Source organism: Trachinotus anak, unplaced genomic scaffold (genome assembly GCF_046630095.1).
Source record: "Trachinotus anak isolate AG129_WGS33_773 ecotype Australia unplaced genomic scaffold, CSIRO_AGI_Tana_v1 ptg000019l, whole genome shotgun sequence".
NCBI classification, from domain to species: domain Eukaryota; kingdom Metazoa; phylum Chordata; class Actinopteri; order Carangiformes; family Carangidae; genus Trachinotus; species Trachinotus anak.
The window spans coordinates 23,998,016-24,018,389 of record NW_027273870.1 but is presented as its reverse complement, the minus strand read 5'-3'; the positions used below and the strand labels follow the sequence as shown (position 1 = coordinate 24,018,389).

The window sequence follows — 20,374 nt, the reverse complement described above, 5'->3', positions numbered from 1 at the left end:
TCCCTCCTCCTCCTCCTCTCCTCCAGTTGTTCAGATGACTAGAAACTGAAGCGCTCTTCTGTGCTTGTCTAATGTCTTCTATTGTCATTGGAGCGAGGCAGGGAGCGAGGGGATGTATTGGACCATGCGTGTGTTGGTTCCTGTGTATCAAGCCATGTGTCAGTATGCATGTGCGTAAGGGGAAAAAAAAGTGTGCACGAATATATTAGGACGTTTGTGTATTGAATCAAGAATGTGTGGAGAATGAATATGCTTTGCCTGTATGTATGTTAAGGGGTGAATGCATTTTATGTGTAAATGTGTGTGTGTGTGTGTGTGTGTGTGTTTATATGAAAGTGTATTGTATGTGTGTGTGAGGGACTGTGTGTGTTGAGCCTGGGCCAGGGTATCAGTGACGGTTCAGTATTTCTCACACTCATATTAGAGGCATCTCAGCGCACAATCTCTCAGGGTTGGCTAACCCTGGTAGTCACATGCTTACACATACAGTGACACACACACACACACACACACACACACACACACACACACACACGTATACAATTTGTCTGGGTTCAGTGTCTCTGGTACTCATCCCGCTCTCTGAACTCCTGCCCCGCTACACACTGAGCACGCGCACACATGCACAGATCACACACAAGTAGATCACATACACATGCCCACAGCAGGGCACATCAGATCACTCAGATCGCTCTCTCTCCTTCCTTCTCTCTCTCCCTTTCCTCAACCATCTCCCCCGCCCCGGGCCTCTCCCTCTCTCAGCTCTCATCCAAGGGAATAATGAGAAATATGGAAATGTGCTCCGTCAAACTCTCTGTGACTAACTCTCCCTCTCCTCCCCTCCTCTCTCTCATTTCGTCTGTCTCCCTTTCTCCCCTCTCTGTGTCTTCTCTATCATCTTTTCCTTGCTTTATCTCTCCCTCATCCCTGTTCTCTCTTTTCTTTTTGGCTTCTCTTCCTTTATTTCTGTGAGTCTGTCTCCTCTTTCTTTCTCCATGCCTCACTTTTAATGCAGCGTCGGCTCCTCCACAGTCTCATGTGCACGATTTTGACTCTCTCTCTCTCTCTCTCCATCCTCTCAGAGCCCTTCAGTGCATCAGTTTGGGTGATGATGTTTGTGATGCTGCTCATCGTCACAGCCATCGCAGTCTTCCTCTTTGAGTTTGTCAGTCCGCTGGGCTTCAACCGCAACTTGGCCCAAGGCAAAGGTAGGCTTACAGACACACACGGGAGATCAGGAACATCACACCAATCGTTTCTCCCCAGAGCAAGAAGCACAAATCCAAGCTTCCCCTGAAGCAAAAGAAGTGACCTTATTATTACTCTGACTTTAGACAGTGAAGTTGATGTTACAGAGCATTAAAAATTCTTTATCCCAAAGCTAGTCACCAACTCTGTAATCTGAGGCATCATCAAAAATCAGAAAGTGGAGCCGCCCTGATGGCAGTGAATTGGAGATTAATGTTGTGTTCACACAAAATTTAGCTTAATTTAATATTTAAATGAACTTGAGGCCAATCCAGGTGTAGAAAGTGAAGAATGCTTTTGCTATCATTTTCCTTCAGGTTCAGTAAATCTATACAATGCATTTTAGTTGACTATTTTTTCATCTTATGCACTGATTGAACAACAAATGCCAACCATGTAATTTCCTAATAATGTTTCCTTTACCAATAGTTTCTTTGAGATGAGTAGTTCCACATTTTGGAAAATAAAATTATTTAGTTGTGGACAGTTTATTATTATTATTATTATTATTATTATTATTATTATTACCAATAATAATAATAATATCAACATTATGCAAAATGATCTGACATTATTATGAATATTATTATTAATAATAATAATGACAATAATAATAATAATAATAATAATATAGCACATTTCTTATGAAGTGCTTTACAAAAAAAGTAAAACCAGATAAAAGAAAATAACCTAAGTATAATAAAAAGAGTTGAACAGCATAAATAAAAAACATCTCGTATATCAACATTATGCAAAAAGATCTGAGAGCGAGTGTAAAGAGGTAATATAATATGTAAAAAAAAAATAAAAAAAGAGGAGGTCAGTGCAACTCTCATGTCTGTAGGTTAATATGATGCTAAAGCCAGCAATCGGTTAGTTAGCTTAGCATAATGACTGGAAGTGGCCTGCCTCTGTAACATCAGTAACATAACCTTTTCCAACAACTCACTGTTCATTTTGTTTGTTTAATCGAGAAGTGTGAAACAGCATATTGTGATGTTATGGGGTTATGTACCAGAGTATTTCTTGAGTCCCGTTTTCACTGTGAGTCTGTAGGGGAGTCAGCAGGTTTAGCTGTTTCCCTCTGTTTTCAGCCTTTATGCTAATCTCTGCTAATCAGCGGCTGCCTGTTGCTGCATATTTACAATACAGGCATGAGAGTGTTTTTTTTTCACTTAATTTTTCACCAAGAAAATAAATAAGCATATTTCCCAAAATGTCAAACTATTCCTTCAATAGTTAGTTCATGGCTTTACCCTGTGCACCAACGTTTTCAGCTGAAATGCATAAACATAAAAAAAAAATTATTGAATCCAGTTTGGAGGTCACTTCAACTTGCATTGCTGCTCTGGGCTGTAAAATCAAATTGTGTTGCAGCGGTACATCTCACCAGTTAAGGCCAACTTTGAAATAAACAGGGCTGTTGTTTTTGAAATTTAAGTGAAATTTTGTGATGGCTGACCCTCTTGACTTGCAGTTTTTGGTGCATTAGTTCTGTAAATATCTGCATGCAGCATCTCTATGGGCTCAAGTTAGGCTCAGTAAAACTTTGAACTTGTAATGTGATCTTCACAAATAAGTTTGTAGTTGTAAGTTAACCTTTGTAAACCTGTAAAATGAATGTGCATGAAGAGAGAAGAAGTTTGTACATTTTTAAAAAAGGTTTGTATTTGTAAAAAAAAAAAAACAGAGAGACTGTGTGAACAAAATCTGTGAACAAATGATACCAGTGGTGAGGTAACACACAGACACTGTGAAAAAGAGAACATCTGTGTACAGATATAGAGCAGAAAACTCAGCGCTCAAAGTTCCCACACTGTGTGTGAGATGCTGAAGTTAGAAGTGTGGACGTCACCACTGATTCTTATTATTTATTTATTTATTTTTATAAATACGAATCTTTTCTACTTACTTACTGACTACATTTGTTTGTGATTTTGACTTGCTACAAGTAAAGGTCGATCTACTTGGCCAAAAGAAGTTTTTGTCTTCACCTATTGATCATGCTCCAAACCCAAACAAAGGCTTCACTGCAAAAATGTGTGAGCAGTGTAGAAATAAAGTAGCCTTTCTCTTTCTTATTATTATTTCTCTTTCTCTTAAACATTATGTTCAGCCACATTATACAGCAGCAGTTAGATACCAAATGAATCAAATGGAAACACAATGCCCTTATTGCAGCTTTTCCTTTGGGTGATTTTATGTAGTTAAATGTGATGAGTCACAAAACTTAGAACCATTGTAATGATGCTTTTTATAATTTTTCCAGCTACTTGAAAGAAAACATTAAGGCAGGAACTTCAGGGAGAAAAAATGTGTATTGTAGTGTACACAGGGCTGTTTTTTAACCCCAATATATCAGCCCCTTACCAACAGCTAGAAATGTGTGTTTAAGGTTTCATACACCTTTTCTTGCCTTGGCCTTTCTTGGTTCTTTTCTCACCTTTTCGTTTTTTATTACTCCCTCTGCTCCTCTGCCTTTTTCTCTTTCTCAGACCCACATGGTCCATCATTCACCATCGGTAAGGCCATATGGCTGCTGTGGGGTCTGGTGTTCAACAACTCTGTGCCCGTGCAGAACCCAAAGGGCACCACCAGTAAATTCATCGTATCAGTGTGGGCCTTCTTTGCCGTCATCTTCCTGGCCTCCTACACTGCCAACCTGGCTGCCTTCATGATCCAGGAAGAGTTTGTGGACCAAGTCACCGGACTGTCTGACAAGAAGGTGGGATTACACACATATGGACACACGGATACAGACGTGCACATGCGCACACGGAAGAAACTAAATGCATTCACAGTCAGGGTTGCTCTTGTAATGTATGCCAGCCCTGCGGCCAGACAGGACTCTCCGGGGAGCGCCCTTGGGCTTCAACAGCCCAAACCCTCTGGCCGTAGCTGTCACCACACTTCCACTGCCAGCACAGCAGACCCACGGGCACACACACACACAGGCTGCATAGATCAAAGACTTGTGCGTGTATGTTTGTGTTTGGATGTGTGTGTGTGTGTGTGTGTGTGTGTGTAGTTTGCAGAGGCTGGCTGTGTCAGCAGAACCTCAGCCAGTCTTACGCTAGACTGGACACACAATGATGATGACTGATGAGTCCACTCCACTGTCTCTCCCTCCTCCTTTCTCCTCTGTCTCTTCTTGTCACTGTCCACTCTTCCTGCTCTCTCCTCACCCCGTGTCTCTCCTTCACTTTCACACTGTTGCTCCCTCTTTTACTCGGACTACCCTTCTTCTCCTCTTTGTTGACTCTTCGTGCTGTCTCTCATTCCTTCTCTTCGTCTTTGAGTCTCCTTGTTTTTCTGTTTTGTCCATGTGTCATCCTGTATCCTCCTATCACTTTCCTCTTTAAACAATCTGTCCCTCTTTTCCTTTCCTCCTCCCTCTCCCTGCAGTTCCAGAGTCCATATTCCTACTCACCACCATTTCGCTTTGGGACGGTTCCAAACGGCAGCACCGAGCGCAACATCAGGAAGAACTACCCAGATATGCATCAGTACATGACCAAATACCATCAGAACGGTGTCCAGGATGCCCTGATCAGCCTCAAGACTGGGTACTGTTAGCATGTCACGCCAACTCACGTCAAGTTGAGCTTTATTATACCTGAGAGGGTAATTCTGTTTGCAGACAGCATGCTTAAGAACATGTGAAAAGACACTGCATCACTGAAACCGGGCCCCATGGGTCCCAGCACTAGCTCATGCTAAAATGCTGCAGTAACTGTGCTGAGTGTTTCTGTCACCGGTGGTAAAATGCAGAGGCTGTCTGCAAGTGCTCATTATAGAGTCGTGTTGCTGCTGGAAAGAGGGAGCTGCCAAAAGAGAGAGAGTGTAATTTGTTCTGGAGTTGGCCACCTTTATTCTCTGTCCTAAACACACACACACTAATGGAGGGATGGCTGCAGTGCTTTTATTTGTTCATTAGTTTTGCGTGCTTTGATCTTTAGAGTATTTTCCCCAAACATTATTTTACTTTTTGCTTTTCCCTTTCTGCATTTACTTTATTGATACTGCATATCAAATAGATATCTCTTATACGAGGCTTTGTTTATGCAACATCAAAACTGCATAATGAATGTGTTCAGCAGAATCATCAGTGTTTAATTTAGTTCTTAGGCAAAAGTGGTTGTTTGGACGAAATAAAATGTACACTCGAGTCAAAATTTCAGGGAAGCAATAAAATAGGCTTTGACTTATAATAATGCTGCACATACTGTAATGGATCTGTGTTTTATTTCAAATGCAGTATACACTTAAATGAATTAATCTTGGCCTTGAATTCTCTGTGCAGGAAAAAAAACTATTCCAACAACAGATGTATTCATTTAACATATGCCCTTTGGTGAACAGTTTAATTCAAAGTGTTTTATATTTCTGCATACATATCTAGAGGGCCTGGGGCGGGACGATTAGCATCAGGGTGTATTCACTGAATTATATGAAACCATTTTTGTTCATCATGAAGTTAAAAACAGGACTCTGCTGTTATATAGGTCCAATCCATCAGGTCCCAGTTACATTGTGTTTGGTTAAGAGTCATACATCAAACTTATGTTTTTGCTGAGCTCAGATGTTTCAGGCCCACACAGGGGGATTGGTTTGAATTCACCCCGTCACATCAGAATAATGATCAAACCTGCGAGTGAAAGAGTGCGGCTCTGCTCGAACAAAGACATCCCCGTGTGCGTGAATATTTACTCTTCCAGTGCACACACTGGAGAGTACTCTCAGCCGTACCCCGAGTCCAAATCTGATTTGCATGAGAAAATCCAGTTCCAAGAAACCAGAGCGTTGTGGGTAATCCAAGTGGTTTATTTGTGGATCTGAGGAACACTGTTCCAGTCACCACACTGTATGTACATTATCATCAGTGGTGACGTTTCAGTGTTGCGGTCTGATGGTTCAAATGTCACATCTTTCCCTCTTTTGACATCAGTTGAAGACAAACCACAAATGCAGTGCAATGAAATGGAATCACATGTAACACAAGACAAACAATATTTAATTGTATATGACGATGTATCATAACAAGGTGTGAAAAGTAGGAACCAATATTGATGCTTGGAACCACAGAAGAATGTGCCAATTATTATAATATATCATATAAATATTAATTTCTGGTGCCCTCTTGGTGTATTTCTCTGTACACGCACCACCCTTTTGGGCTTGAGACCCCTTAAAATGAAGCGTCTACTGTCTAAAATATAAGTTGTGAGAAGATCAGTGACTGACTTTTTTTTCTTTCTATGCTTCTTCACTTCCTTGCTCAGAGTTAAATGAGAAGATTGATATGAGTCTTTTGTCTGTTTAGTAAATATGAAGCTACAGCAAACAGCAAGTTAGTTAGTTTAGCGGGAAGACTGGAAACGGAGGGAAACTGCGAGCCTGGTGATGTCCAAAGATAACAGCATCTGCCTACAAGCACTTATGAAGCTCACTAATTAACACTTATGTATGGTTTGTTCAATCTGCACAAAAACTGAAGTGCAAAAACTGTTTTAGAGGTGTTTATGTGCTGGATTATTTCTCAGCCATGAGTGGTATTGATCTTCTCATCTAAATCTCAGCAAGAAAGTGCAGTACCAGTCAAAAGTTTGGACACACTTTAGCATTCAATTGTCCAAACTTTTGACTGGTACTATATTCCCTAATTAGAATGTCACTCAGTAAAGCGCATATCTCCACTAAGGCCAAACAATCCTACACGTCTGTTAGAACCATATTATTATCCAGATTATTAGCTGGAAGTCATAGATGTCAGAACCATAAATATATGGTATATTTTTATACATCAAGATCCAAATGTTATTTCCTGAGAAATTGATGAAAATGTCAATCATGCAGTGTGAGGGAAAGTGATAAAAAAAAAATCCCTGGCTCCACTCCTTTAACCAGATCTACAATAACTTTGGTATAAAGATGTACTTTTTGCGTAATCCTGCAGACAAACACACAAACAAACAAACAGATGAAAACATAACCTTCTTGGTGGCCGAAAAAATATTGAACTATTCCTTTGAAGCTTTCCAGTGTCTGCTTATGAACCCTCATCACTGGTTGTGTATGTCCAACCATATGGTGACTTAGTGAGAATTTCACTGTTAGAATAAAGAATGAGAGAAAATCGACTGCAGACATAAATTTGTGAGGCACAAAATGTGTTTGTTATTCTTTGTCCTTTCACGGTAATCATTTCATAATGATGTGACATGGGAACCACTGTTCTTGACAGTGAATCCAGTGTGCGTCCTTCTCTTACAGAAAGCTGGACGCTTTCATCTACGACGCCGCAGTGTTGAACTACATGGCTGGCAGAGACGACGGCTGTAAGCTGGTGACCATCGGCAGCGGTTACATCTTTGCCACCACTGGTTATGGTATCGCCCTGCAGAAAGGATCCTACTGGAAACGGCTAGTTGACCTGGCCATACTGGGCATCATAGGAGATGGTGAGGCACTCGGACACATACTCGTTCCACTCCATCTCAGTCACGCTGCTCTGAAGTTTAAGTTTCTAGGTTGTTGCGGGCCTTTAGTGTCACTACAGCTGTGCCATTGCTCAGCTTCCCTCCCTTCTTCCCCCACCCCCAGCACTCTCCCTCTGTCCTCCCTCCCTCTGTCAGAAAGCTATCAGGGGCTAGTCTTAACACACCATTTCATCATCATTACTCTGTGTGGGTTTGTGCGCGCGTGTGTGTGTGTGTGTGTGTGTGTGTGTGTGTGTGTGTGTGTGTGTGTGTGTGTGTGTGTGTGTGTGTGCGCCCACCGTGTCCTGTTATGTTTACTCCTCCGGATTGTTCTGTATAATAAGCTGTGAGAGGGTGCGAATGGAAGAAAGAGAATGAGCCAGACAGAAATCAAACTGCTGAAACCACTAAAGCGCTTCGCTTCACACCCGGCCCTTTTATTCAGGGCAAACACCTGCATGCTCAAGCACACACACACACACACACACACACACACACACACACACACACACACACACACACACACACACTAAGACACACAAATACACTCAATCTGATAATAATTCTTCCCATCTTTCCTTATCACTCCATCACTATCAATTCTTCCCCCACCTCCTACAACCCTGTTTTCACTCCAACTCCTGTCTCCTTTCCATTACGATCTATTTACCACTTCACCTCTCTCCTCTCCTCTTCTCCTCTCCATCTTCCCTTGTAATGACACAACCTTTTTTCCACCACACCTCTCTTATTCCCTCTACTCCCCACCCCCTCCCTCTTTCTACTCCTCTATCTTGTTCCTCATCTGCACCTTCTGCTTCCATCTCAAACCTTCACTTTGCCTTTTCTCTACCTTTCCAACAGGTGAGATGGAGGAGCTGGAGGCCCAGTGGCTGACTGGGATCTGCCACAACGAGAAGAACGAGGTAATGTCCAGCCAGCTGGACGTGGACAACATGGCGGGGGTCTTCTACATGCTGGCCACAGCCATGGGCCTCTCCATCCTCACCTTCATCTCCGAGCACCTTTTTTACTGGAGGCTGAGATACTGCTTCACTGGTGTGTGCTCTGGAAGGCCCGGTCTGCTCTTCACTATCAGCAGGGTGAGGAAAGGAGGCATTTCTAATAATAACTCTTCCCCACTGCAGGAACTTCACCTGCCTTTTGACAGCAGGAAGTAGGTCCGGTGTTCGGTTCCTGGGGAAACAGTTTTTGCCCGCGCTGCCTCTGAAGTAGTGCTTTCAGATGTTGCTGTTTGAATTTGCAGTGCTGAACTCCACTTTACTGATCAAACACCATCCTCATGAGTGCAACAACTAATGTACAGCATTGATTCACACTGTAAGAAATCACTGTTTGTTGCACTATCAATATCAGGACTTGAGATGGGAATTTCTTGTAGTTATTGACGTTTAAACATTAAAGCCGACTTGCAGACTGCTCGAAAAAGGAGTGAGATGAAGAGAACGAGTGGGTTAAACACACACAAAGAGAAACAAAACTAAACTACAGTTGCAAATTGTTGTCATATGGTTAAATACTGAAGCAGAGAGATGACAGAAGGAAAACCTCAGCACATTACTGCAACTTTGAAGACAGGCGGCAAGGCTTTTGTGATGTTTAACAACATCAATTCAAACTTCACACAGTAAATTACAAAAACAGTTATTCTGTTGCTTGTCTTGTTGTGTGGAAAGAAATTGCATCTGAAACAAAGCAGTCGATTTTTAATCCTTTATCTGTGGAATTTGCCTAATCTTCATGGTTCCTCAGAGGCGATGAAAATGCAAACAGGAACGCGCAGAAAAGGACGTTTAGTTGCGTGAATGCCTGAAGAATCTGTGGACATCCGTTTATGTGTGTGTGTTTGTGAGACACACACACACACACACAATAGAAGGAATCTGTGTATATGTGTGCGTGATAAGAGAGGAAAGTGTGATTATAGAGCAGGGCTGAGATGAATTTTACTGCTGCGCATATGGACGGCAGGATAGAGGAATCAAACAGCTAAAAGGATGAGAACGTGGACCCGTTCTCATATACATACACACAAAGCACAGACAAGTCTTTTTCTCTCTCACCCTCACACACACACACACACACACACACACACACACACACACACACACACATACATACACAAGTCTGGTCTGACAAAGTTACAAATGTTTTCACATATTCAGGTGCACTGAGGTAAGGGCCAGGCTTGACCACGCACTCAGACACACAGGCAGACAGGTGCACGCACAAACAAACCTAGATACATACACACACAAAACAGAAATGGGCACACCCAGACAGACCACTTTTTCATTATTCATATGTCATGTCTCTGTGTTAGGCAGAGCTTTTATTCCAGACGAGCAGCATTTCACACATTAAGTGTTTTACAAAAAGAGTGCAATGTGTGTGTGTGTGTGTGTGTGTGTGTGTGTGTGTGTGTGTGTACGTGCGTGTGTGTGTGTGTGTGTCTGTCTGTCTCAGTGTGTGCATGCCGTTAGAGCAGCGATGCTGGAGGTTAAGTGGCTCTAGGAAGAACATCTCCTTGCACTCAAAGGCTCCCTCCAGTGACATCATCGCCTAAATTTAATTTTCCAGGCGCCTCTCAAAGCAGTTCATCTAAGAAAGGGGAGATTATCTCTTCTAGCCATATTACAAAACAAAATGAGGTTAAGGTTTGCTGTAAACTCACTGTACGAGAGGATGCAGAGGTCTCTTCTAATTTACCTTGCAAGGAAATTAATCTTGTGCAGGTTTGAACTTTTTTTTGTCAAGTCATTGGAATGAGAATGAAGTCTTCTATTTTATCTCTCCTCTCATCTCATCTCATCTCATCTCCTCTCATCTCCTCTCCTCTCCTCTCCTCTCCTCTCCTCCTCTCAGGGTATATGGAGCTGTATCCATGGCGTTCACATAGATATGAAGAAGAAGACTCCTGAGCTGGACTTCAGTCCTCAAGCCAACATGCTGCACCTGCTCAAGTCTGCCAAGTCCATTGCTTTGTCTTCTCCCAAACGCAACACTGTCCTCTTGCAGCCGAGCATCCTCGATGTGATGTCAGGGAAAGGTACTGTAGTATTGTTACACACAGTAAACTATATATTACATAACAGTTCAAACAAAAACCATAGATTCTACCTGCAACACCTGTGATAAGATTTCTCACACGTACAGAGGTTACCCTTCCCCTTCTATACAGTCTGTGTATGCAAAAGTAAAGGTGACTCCCTTCACCTTGATGTGGACTCCAGTCTTTAATCTCATTGACTGTCGCGCACGAGCTCACCTCATGATTAGAGAGACATTAGGTGGTATACACACCATGCCAGAGCAATAGATAATTTATCACCTAACTGCCGGAGCATCCATCCAGACATCCATCTATTGTATCTGCTGTCTGAGGTGCATCTCTCCTTGTCTCCTAGGTAACTCACTCCATAGTCTCCCTCAGAAGGGTCCTGGTCTCTATAGCAACGCCGCTGGTCCGCAGGGTTTCCTGTCATTGTCCGGGCGACATAAAAACCTCCTCAACAATGCTGCGCCATTTCCTGCGCAACAAAAACCTCCTGCTCACCAGACCAGCCCCAACAAGCCTCAGCTGTCAATCACCAACGACAACGGTAAGACCCGCCTGGCGGGGCCGGCCTGCTCTGCCTCAAAACCTCGAGCCCTGTGGAAGAAAAGTGTGGAGACACTGAAGACACAGCCTTCTGTCGCGTCTCCCGGCCCTGGCCAAAGCCCCGCCCCAGCATCTGGACCTGGACCCCCGCCGATGAAGAGCCAGCGATACCTGCCCGAAGAGCCGCCGCACTCCGACATCTCAGAGTGCTCCAGCCGGCCGCAATCACACAAAGATTCTGACTCCATGGGGGCAAGGGGCGGATTTAAGCCTATCAATCAGCTGAGGAAGAGGGGTGGAGGAGGAAGTGGAGGAGGAGGAAGTGGCGGAGGAACCAAGATCTACTCCATTGACTCAGACCAGGCCAGTCTCCAGTCAGCTCCCCCCTACCAGCGAGACAGCCAGGGGGGAGGTGACGAGCACAGTTACCCTCCTGACCTGTTTCCACCTGACAGCACATACTCACACACTCACACACACTCCCACCAGGGGGACACACCTATTTTGCAGCTGAGCGCCAGCCTGCTGCATCACAGTCACAGCGCCGAGGCTGACCTGCACTCCCTGAAGGACAAGAAATACAGCACCTACACACACAGCAGGTACCACACTCAGCGCACAAAACACACCCGAGAACTTTCTCAAGTGCTTTTATTGTCTTTTTGTGTAATCCTTGTCATCCTCTCTCCTTCTAGTGTCAAAGACAAGGCTGGAGGTTCATTTGATGCACCCAGTGCAGGTACGGCGACACAGGGCGCCAGGCCTGGCCACTGTCGCTCCTGCCTGACCAAGCTGACTGGTTACTCCGGCCTCTACACCGTTCGTTCGCCACAGGCTCGCTGTGATGCCTGCGCCCACCTGGGAAACCTGTATGACATCAGTGAAGACCACCTCCATTCACACTACTCCCACACACACACTCACCCACACAGCGGGGACATGTTTACACACTACCTTCCCCAGAGCGAGCTGGGCCTGGTGGGCGAAGGGGACGGGCTCGTCAGCCACTTTGAGCCCTCTTCTCCCTCTCCATCCCCTCTCCCCACCTCCTCGTCAGCTCAGCACCTCCAGCTGAGTCGTCAGCACTCCTATGAGAACATGATTCCGGACAGCATTCCCGAGCGGCAGTCGCAGCCACACGCTCACCTGCGGGGGCTGAGCCTGCCCGACAGAGATAGGGAGAGGGAGCTGACCCTGGACGAGGGGGCCTACGCTAATGTTCTCACAATGCGCTCTGATCGTCCGTTCAGCAGCCGCAGCCCCCCCTCTCCGTCACCGTCCCACCACCACAGTCTGGACGCCCCAATGCCCCTCCCCCGGCGCTCAAAGAGTCTCTTCCCCGATCGGCCCTCGCACAACCCTTTCCTCCAGTCGGCCCCCGGCACAACACAACGAGATCCTGCCTCCCAGGCTGCCTCACGCATTCCACAGAGAAGTTCTGCCCACGAGCTCTACAAGCAGCGAATGCCGATGACACTTACCCTCGGTAACCATGGCAACCATCAAATCAACCAGCATGGCGGCCATGTCGACCAACAAGTGTTCTACCCTCAGCAGGAGCCCCCCGTGGTGGCTTACATGGTCCCACCTGCTGCCTCTCAGCCAATGAGCTATGTGACAGCGCCGCGAGCCTCCAGCGCCGGCAGCAACCGTCCCCGGCTCTACCGCCGCATGCCCAGCATCGAGTCTGACGTCTGAGAGTCACACACAACACGCTTACTCTCACTGAAACACACTAACACACACGCATGCAAGACAGAGGTGTGTGTGTGATCGGACCAGGCAGCTCTGATTCTAAGCACATATACGAAAACACACACAGACACACACACAGGTGAAAGACGGGAGGGTTTGCTCTGGACTAAAAGGTTAATGGTGATGCTGAGTAAATAAATCATTGTTTCTTTATCACACCCTCTATAGGGCAGGGTTGGGGCCCCAGGGACACCTGGAGGCACAATACAAGATGAAGAGTGTGTGTGAGTGTCAGTGTGTGTACTAGCCTCAAGCTGTGGGCAACGAGGTAAAAACGGACAATATGTCTGACAAGACAGATAGAAATCTTGGCGGAATGAGAGGGACACTGTACAGTGCGATCTGGTGGAAGATACGATGGCGTGTTTGGAAGAAGAGCCGACCTGTCCCGCCCTCTCACCAGCCTCTTGGAGATGATGGGGACACAGAAAACCCCCTTTTCTTTCTGAGATTACACACACGCACACACAAACATGTCACCTAAAAACACCCGCCCCTCTCCAGGACTCTCCTGTTGCACTATGATTTCTACAGTCAACCCGTATGTTGTCTGAGCCTCCAAACTGCACTGCCAGCATGGCTTAAAGAGTAGTAAACTACACTAGAGTAAACCTTGACTTGAATGGAAATTACTCTCTATGTAATAGACTAGACTGGGAGGCGGGCAGCTGGTCAGGACACAGGTCTGAGAAGTGTGTCAGCGTATCCTGCCCGCAGATGTACAAGCACTTGAACACACACACACACCGTGTCTGTTTTTTGGGGGGAAGTTAAAAAACCACGACTGTTGGCTTTGTTGATGTCAGTGAATTGAACATTCCAAAAAGTGGACCAAATGTGGCCGCCAGTAAAACGCCTCTCAGGATGAGGGTGTGTGTTCTAGTGTTTCTAGATCTAGAGACAGAACAGTATAGCATCCTTGCTTCCTCTCTTAGCTAGCCTTCAGGTCATACTGCATGCTTCCTACTGCCCTGTGTTACAGTTAAACTCCTATACAGGGTCATATGTGCACACACTTGCACACAAATATATATGCACATACACACACGCACACACGCACATGCACATACGCAGTAGTCTAAGATAGTAGTTTAGGGTGGGTGTGTGTGTCGAGGCTATGAGATAGCTTCTCTTTGTGCACTTTGTAGATTTTATATCCTGCCACCTAACACAGACGTTTGACCAAAAACACTTTTATACTGAAAAATATGAACATTCTCAGTCATTCGCTGGATAGATGTTTTCTTTTCTCTTATTTCTCTTTGACATTGGGTTTTAGGGCACCATTAAGGGCGCAGTTCTGTCAGTTTCCATTGTGAGGTCAGAAGTTTTACAGTATTAGATAATGGGTACAGCATCATACAGTATACACAACACTAACTCTTAATCTTTCTCTTCTTTTTTTAAGCCTTTACTGTGCTCACCCTAGCCTTTCCTCCCTCCCTCATTAGTTTTTGTTTGTTTTCTTATATCTTCCTTTGTCTTTTTTGCTCCTTCCCTGCTTCTTTCTATAGAGTAAATATCAGAGTATCAGAAGAATAAAGTTCAGTCGTGGTGTTTAAAAACTCAACATATTGTTGGAAATCACTTAATATCCGTAGTCGTAAGAATTCATCAGATACAACAACCGGCTCTCGTAGGATACAGTACTTTTTTCTAATAACTTTCTATGTTTAACAAAAGAGCTCCAGGCCCATTTTAATGTTTCCGTAGTGAATTTAGAGGCTGAGTGCATCACTGTTGCAGATTTACTCATCAAATTAATACTTGTGGACGAGCGCCAGAGTAGCTGGTACTTGTGTGGCTCTCTGTTGGCGAGAACGCAGCACTGTGTCTCAGCAGAGAGAGTCACGTGGCAACACAGAGAGTTTGCAAAGTGACTCGTTACAGAGGCAACGCTCAATCACACACACACACACACACATACACACACACACATACACGCACACACTCGACGTGCTGGCAATGTGTGTATGAGTGTTCTAGAAATCCATAATCTACTGAGTAAGGGCATTGATTTTTGAGCACAAGGATTTTGATGGGAAAAGGACTTGATATCCCGTTAGCTGAGCATCTGTCTCTGTTCTCTTTCTTTCTATTTTCTATTCTCTCTCTCTCTCTTATACACACACACGCATACACACACAAACATATATATCTATATATATGGCTGCAAAGAATGCGAGACAGTTTGAAACAAAAAAAACGCACCTTTGAACGGTGAACGCTGCCCCTCTTGGTAATCTTAACAGGTTTGGTGTGTGAGTTATATGCACAATATCAGGTTGCAATATTATACTTCTGTACAGAGAAATCTTTGTTTTAAATGTTAGAAACTGATTTCATTTGTTTGATTTGAATGGTATCAAGTGTTGAATTCATTTCAATAACAACGTGGCTTTTTATTCTGCTTCTTAAAAAAAAAAAAAAAAAAAAGACTGGCATGTTTTAGATTCTTGTGTAATTTTTTTCATTTATTTATTTATTTATTTATTTTCCTCTGGTGTGTTGTTGGTTGGTTGGGACCTCACTGTACAGTCCTCACTGCTGGGTCAACAGACTAGTTAACTGTCCTGGTCAGCTCACCAGTTAACTAGCCACACGTAGCTGGGTCTCTCATCTGAATCACGCTGAATGAATAATGATAGTCCAGCCTGTGTGGCTAATACAAACCCCCTCCCACCCACATAGTTCTCTTCCACTACGAGTCTGTGCTGTTTCACTGCAGTGTGAACGAGTGTGTGTGTGTGTGTGTGTGTGTGTGTGTGTGTGTGTGGTTTACACCATGCAGGCATTTATATAAGACAGAGGATTATATGTGCATTTAGAGGTTGTTTTTGGTGTGTTTGTGTGTGTTTGTGTGTGTGTGTGTGTGTGTGTGTGTGTGTGTGTGTGTGTGTGTGTGTGTGTACTTTTCTGTACACTCTTCCCTTCGTCCCACACATAACATTTGACCTGGCTCTTACTCATATAACACAAATACAGTCTCACACACACACACACACACACACATGTTTCATCTGTACTGTTGTGGTTAAGAGAGCGTGCACATTGAGTTTTGTACGTCCACCATCACAGAGATTTTTACACCAACCTTTTGTTTTATTTTTGGATTTTTTAAATTGCATGATGTGCTCGTGTTTCTGGTGGTACCTATTTTGCTGCAACACCTGAGTTCTACCCTGAGTTAGACCTACTGGGCCGCACGTACCAACGTCCCCCTCCACCCTGGTTGGTGCACCACGTCTGACCGGGACCCCGGGTGGTTACTCTCCCGGATCCTGCACAACCCCAGCTGCTGACGAGGAAGATGTGGAAAATGTTCCCAGGCGCAGCACAGTTCTTCATTTCAGCCCGGGTGTACACACATATACATATAGTACTGGGTGGATGGTGTGCGTTGGTGTGTAGTCCTCTGGGTCTCCCTGCTGTGTATCTCACTTGTGTATAAGTTCAGGGGTTTCTAAGCTACTAGTTGTGTTGTAAATACCTTGTCACTCAGTACCTCTGTACAATCTGTAAATAAGTAAAGGTTACATTTTTCTACTTGTTCGGGTCTGGTTGATTTATCTATCTATCCATCTATCTACTGTCTATCTATCATCTATCCATCTGTCTATAATCTATCTATCATCTATCCATCTGTCTATAATCTATCTATCTATCATCCATCTATCTATCTATCTATCTATCTATCTATCTAAAGGGCTAATAAGTTGTAAGAAATCTATTGGTGGATAATAAAATCTTCATTAAAACTTTATAGATCAAGCCTGAGAACTTATAAAGAGGAATAAGTGTATTTCCCAAAATGTTGAACTATTCTTTTAATGATTTATTAACATTCATACCTGCAGACTTCATGACAACATAAGAGACAGTTGATGAATTAATTAACAGATGAAGAAGTTATTAATCTCTTATTTCTGAAAATATGAATCTAAAAATATTAATTAACCAGTTATATAATCATCAATTACAATGTGTAAAACACATCTACTGACTTACACAAAGTGCTTCAAAATGTGTTATTTATTAATGGTTAGTAAGTCATGTTATTCATCAATAGTAAGCCATTAATAAGAATGATTTTTTTGGGTTGTTAATAGCTTTCAGTCTCATCTCATGGTCCATCCATTGCTGAAGACCATGAAACAGGGTTGTCTGAAGACTTTGACTCCACATTATTTGGTCAGACAACTATTTCCAAGGTAACATCATGGCTTATTAGAAAGTCTCAGTCCGAGGCCACAGTTGTTTGAGTTGATGAGGATCTGCTGACGTGTCTTCTAGCACCAGTGAAATGTGTAACCATGGAAAATTATTAAAGCTTACTAAAGCAGAAATCAGGTTACACTAGAGGAGGATGAACAACAGCCAAATTCTTTTTCTTTCTTTCTTTCTTTCTTTCTGTCTTTGCAGTTTGCTGACTACTCAAAGAAAACAATTTTCTTTGGATCCTGCTGCAAGAGTGCTCTCCCTGCCCTACTCTCTGTAGGCTTTCGTAATGCACCCTTACACCCCCTGTGTGTGTGTGTGTGTGTTTGCAGTACATATGAATATGTGTGTGTGTGTGTGTGTTTAGATCAGTGTTCCGGTAAAAAGCTTTATTTTTATATTTTTGTCTCCCTTAGGAGACGGATGCTCTAATCTGGGCTGAAGTGGGACAGAAGAGGGGAGCAGAGAGGAGTACATATAAACACACACTCTCAGACACACACACACACACTTATGCATGCTGCAAATCAGCACATGCCGAGGCTGGATCTGTCACAAGCCATAGACCAGCTGTAGCCAGAGGAGCAGGAGAGAGGAGAACAAAGACGTGAGGAGTCCCACTGCAGCCGTCCAGACTTTCTTTTAAATGGCCTACGTGGAAAACATCACAAAACACAGCACAGAGCGTCCACACGGCTCCACACGCCTGTCTGTGAAGAGTGTGTGATAATGTGCATATGTATATGTGTGCTCCTGTGTGTGTCTCTCCCTCTGAGACAGTCTGTGAGGACCTCAGCGCCCTAATTCTTCCTGACGTGATCCATATGCTCGTATCTAATGGACAACACACACTCAGACACAAGCCTCTGCCTCTTATTTAATTAATAGAATTGAGCTGCCCCACATGTCAGCCTGTAATGTAATTACTGTAACACACAGGAGCAGAATACATGTTCCTTGTACCCCTGCAGTAACATATGACACATATCACACTCATACATACAGTACAGTGTGTGTATTACTGCAGATACACAGATGTAATCCCAGGGCTACACACACACACACACACGAGACTGGGCGTTCTACCACATATAGCCATACTGTAGGGGTGTGAGATGAAGCAGATAAATGAAGATAATTAATTTCCTGGATTAAGAACGTCTCCATCTGAGCAAACCTGTGGCTGGAGAGGAGTCTGAAGGAAAACAAGAGGCATAAGTCAGAGAAAAAGAAGAAGAGAGGATGATGGAGGATGATGAGGATGATAGCGCTGACTTTGACAGGCCCGCTGTAGGCTGCTGGCTCTTCCCAAGACTCCAAACATCCTCATTAACCAGCAGTCAGCCTACACACTTAACACGTGTGTGTTTGCATGTACTCTTGTGTTCTTAAACTGTTGTGACTGTGTGTGTGTGTGAAAGAGAGAGAGAGAGAAATGGAAAAGGAGGGGGAGAGAGAGAGAGAAAGAGCAGCGTGTCAGCCTACACACTAAACAAACCCATGAAAATTCATAAGGACCTGGCGACGCCTACTCACAAATACTAAAAATACTGGAGTGAGTTGAGCCTAGTCAGAGGAGAGGAAAGGGGAGGAAGGAGAGTGAGAGAGAGAGAGAGGGGAGATGAATAGAAAGAAAGGAGAGAGCAGCAGCAGAGGAGGAGGAGGGAGAGAAGACGAGATAGGTGTAACATGAACCAGGGGAGAGTAGAGCAGAAGAGAGAGGAGAAATAATAGTTACATCAACTGCGTCCAACTTGGAACATCTATTCTGAGCCTCCAGCGGTCAGCACTCACTTTGTGTAAGAGTGTGTGTGTGTGTGTGTGTGTGTGTGTGTGTGTGTGTGTGTTTCAGCTTGAAAATGTTTTCCCATTTTCCCTGGATATCTGTGAGCTTGAGGACAAAGAAAAATACAATTTCAATTTTTCTCCTCATGTTGACATTGAACTCACTGTGTGTGTGTGTGTGTGTAGGTCCGTGTTCGTACTGATTTGATGGGCATTGACAGCATTTTACCGTCAAAGTCATGCATCCAGCAGGGGAGGGAGGGTGGGAGGGACGGGCAGTTTTGATTTTGATTTTGCCTTCAGAACTGATACATAGACAAATGAGACGTTTTGTTCTGGGCGTCTGAATCAGGGCGAGGGCTCCTTTCACAGCTCTGGTGCTGGACTTTCTGCAGGCTTTAGTCAACACAGACAGATGATGTTTGATTGACAGCACAGTCTTATGTACTTGTGTATAAGTTCAGGGTTCTCTAAGCTATTAGTTGTGTATCTGTCTGTCTAGCTGTCTATCAAGCACTGTACCATGAGGCACCTCATCTAAGCTAGAGAGAGGATCAATACCACTCGTGCCTGTCTGTTACTGTGGGTATGAAGCTACAGCCAGCAGCTGCTTAGCTTAGCTTACCTTAGCTTACCTTAGCTTAGCTTATCTTAGCACAAAGCTGGGAACAGGTGGGAACAAAGGTAAAGAATTTTATGTACCAAGTTTAACTTCACACTTGGTTTTTTATATTAAACAAGTGTCACTCTGTGTCAGCTTTAAAGGTCTGCTAAACAGATTTGCAGTATTAACAGTATTAGCATCAAAATATACTTAAAGTGTCAAAAGTAAAAGCATGTATTATGCATAATGGCCCATTTCAGAATAATGTATATTGTGCTGTAAAGGTGGAGATCATTTTAATTACTTTACAGGCCACTGCATAGCTTGTGAATTTCCCTCCGGGGCTCAATGAAGTTTTATCTTAATCTATATTAATACTTCATAATTTATTTGTCGATTACATTACACATTCACATAAATGTAATAAGAGAGTTTGCCACTGAAATGTTGACTGGTACTGTAGTTATTTGATCTATTGTTAAGACAAAGATATTGATCACTAAGTACTTTATAAGGGCTTTAAGGGTCATAGAAACTTTTGGTTACTTTAATTAATCACTGTATAAAATGTACATCCCTACGCAGAATGACTGATTAAAGTGGATAAGTGAAGCACTTTTTAGTGGGATTATGGGAATTGCAGGATTTGCCATTTTTGGACCA

General features: G+C 43.7%; 1 protein-coding gene across 1 annotated transcript in view; it reads left to right on the top strand.

Annotated features, from left to right (window-relative positions):
• grin2ab (glutamate receptor, ionotropic, N-methyl D-aspartate 2A, b) overlaps positions 1 to 16,650 on the top strand; it is a 93,882-nt gene extending 77,232 nt beyond the window's left edge. Inside the window, exons 13-20 of the mRNA XM_071505010.1 lie at positions 1,083 to 1,208; positions 3,744 to 3,973; positions 4,654 to 4,814; positions 7,522 to 7,709; positions 8,592 to 8,830; positions 10,614 to 10,797; positions 11,156 to 11,951; positions 12,045 to 16,650. Of these exons, the coding sequence (XP_071361111.1) occupies positions 1,083 to 1,208; positions 3,744 to 3,973; positions 4,654 to 4,814; positions 7,522 to 7,709; positions 8,592 to 8,830; positions 10,614 to 10,797; positions 11,156 to 11,951; positions 12,045 to 13,047 (2,927 nt within the window). The 3' untranslated portion in view covers positions 13,048 to 16,650. The remainder of the gene's footprint in view (positions 1 to 1,082; positions 1,209 to 3,743; positions 3,974 to 4,653; positions 4,815 to 7,521; positions 7,710 to 8,591; positions 8,831 to 10,613; positions 10,798 to 11,155; positions 11,952 to 12,044) is intronic.
• The last annotated feature ends 3,724 nt before the right edge of the window (positions 16,651 to 20,374 follow it).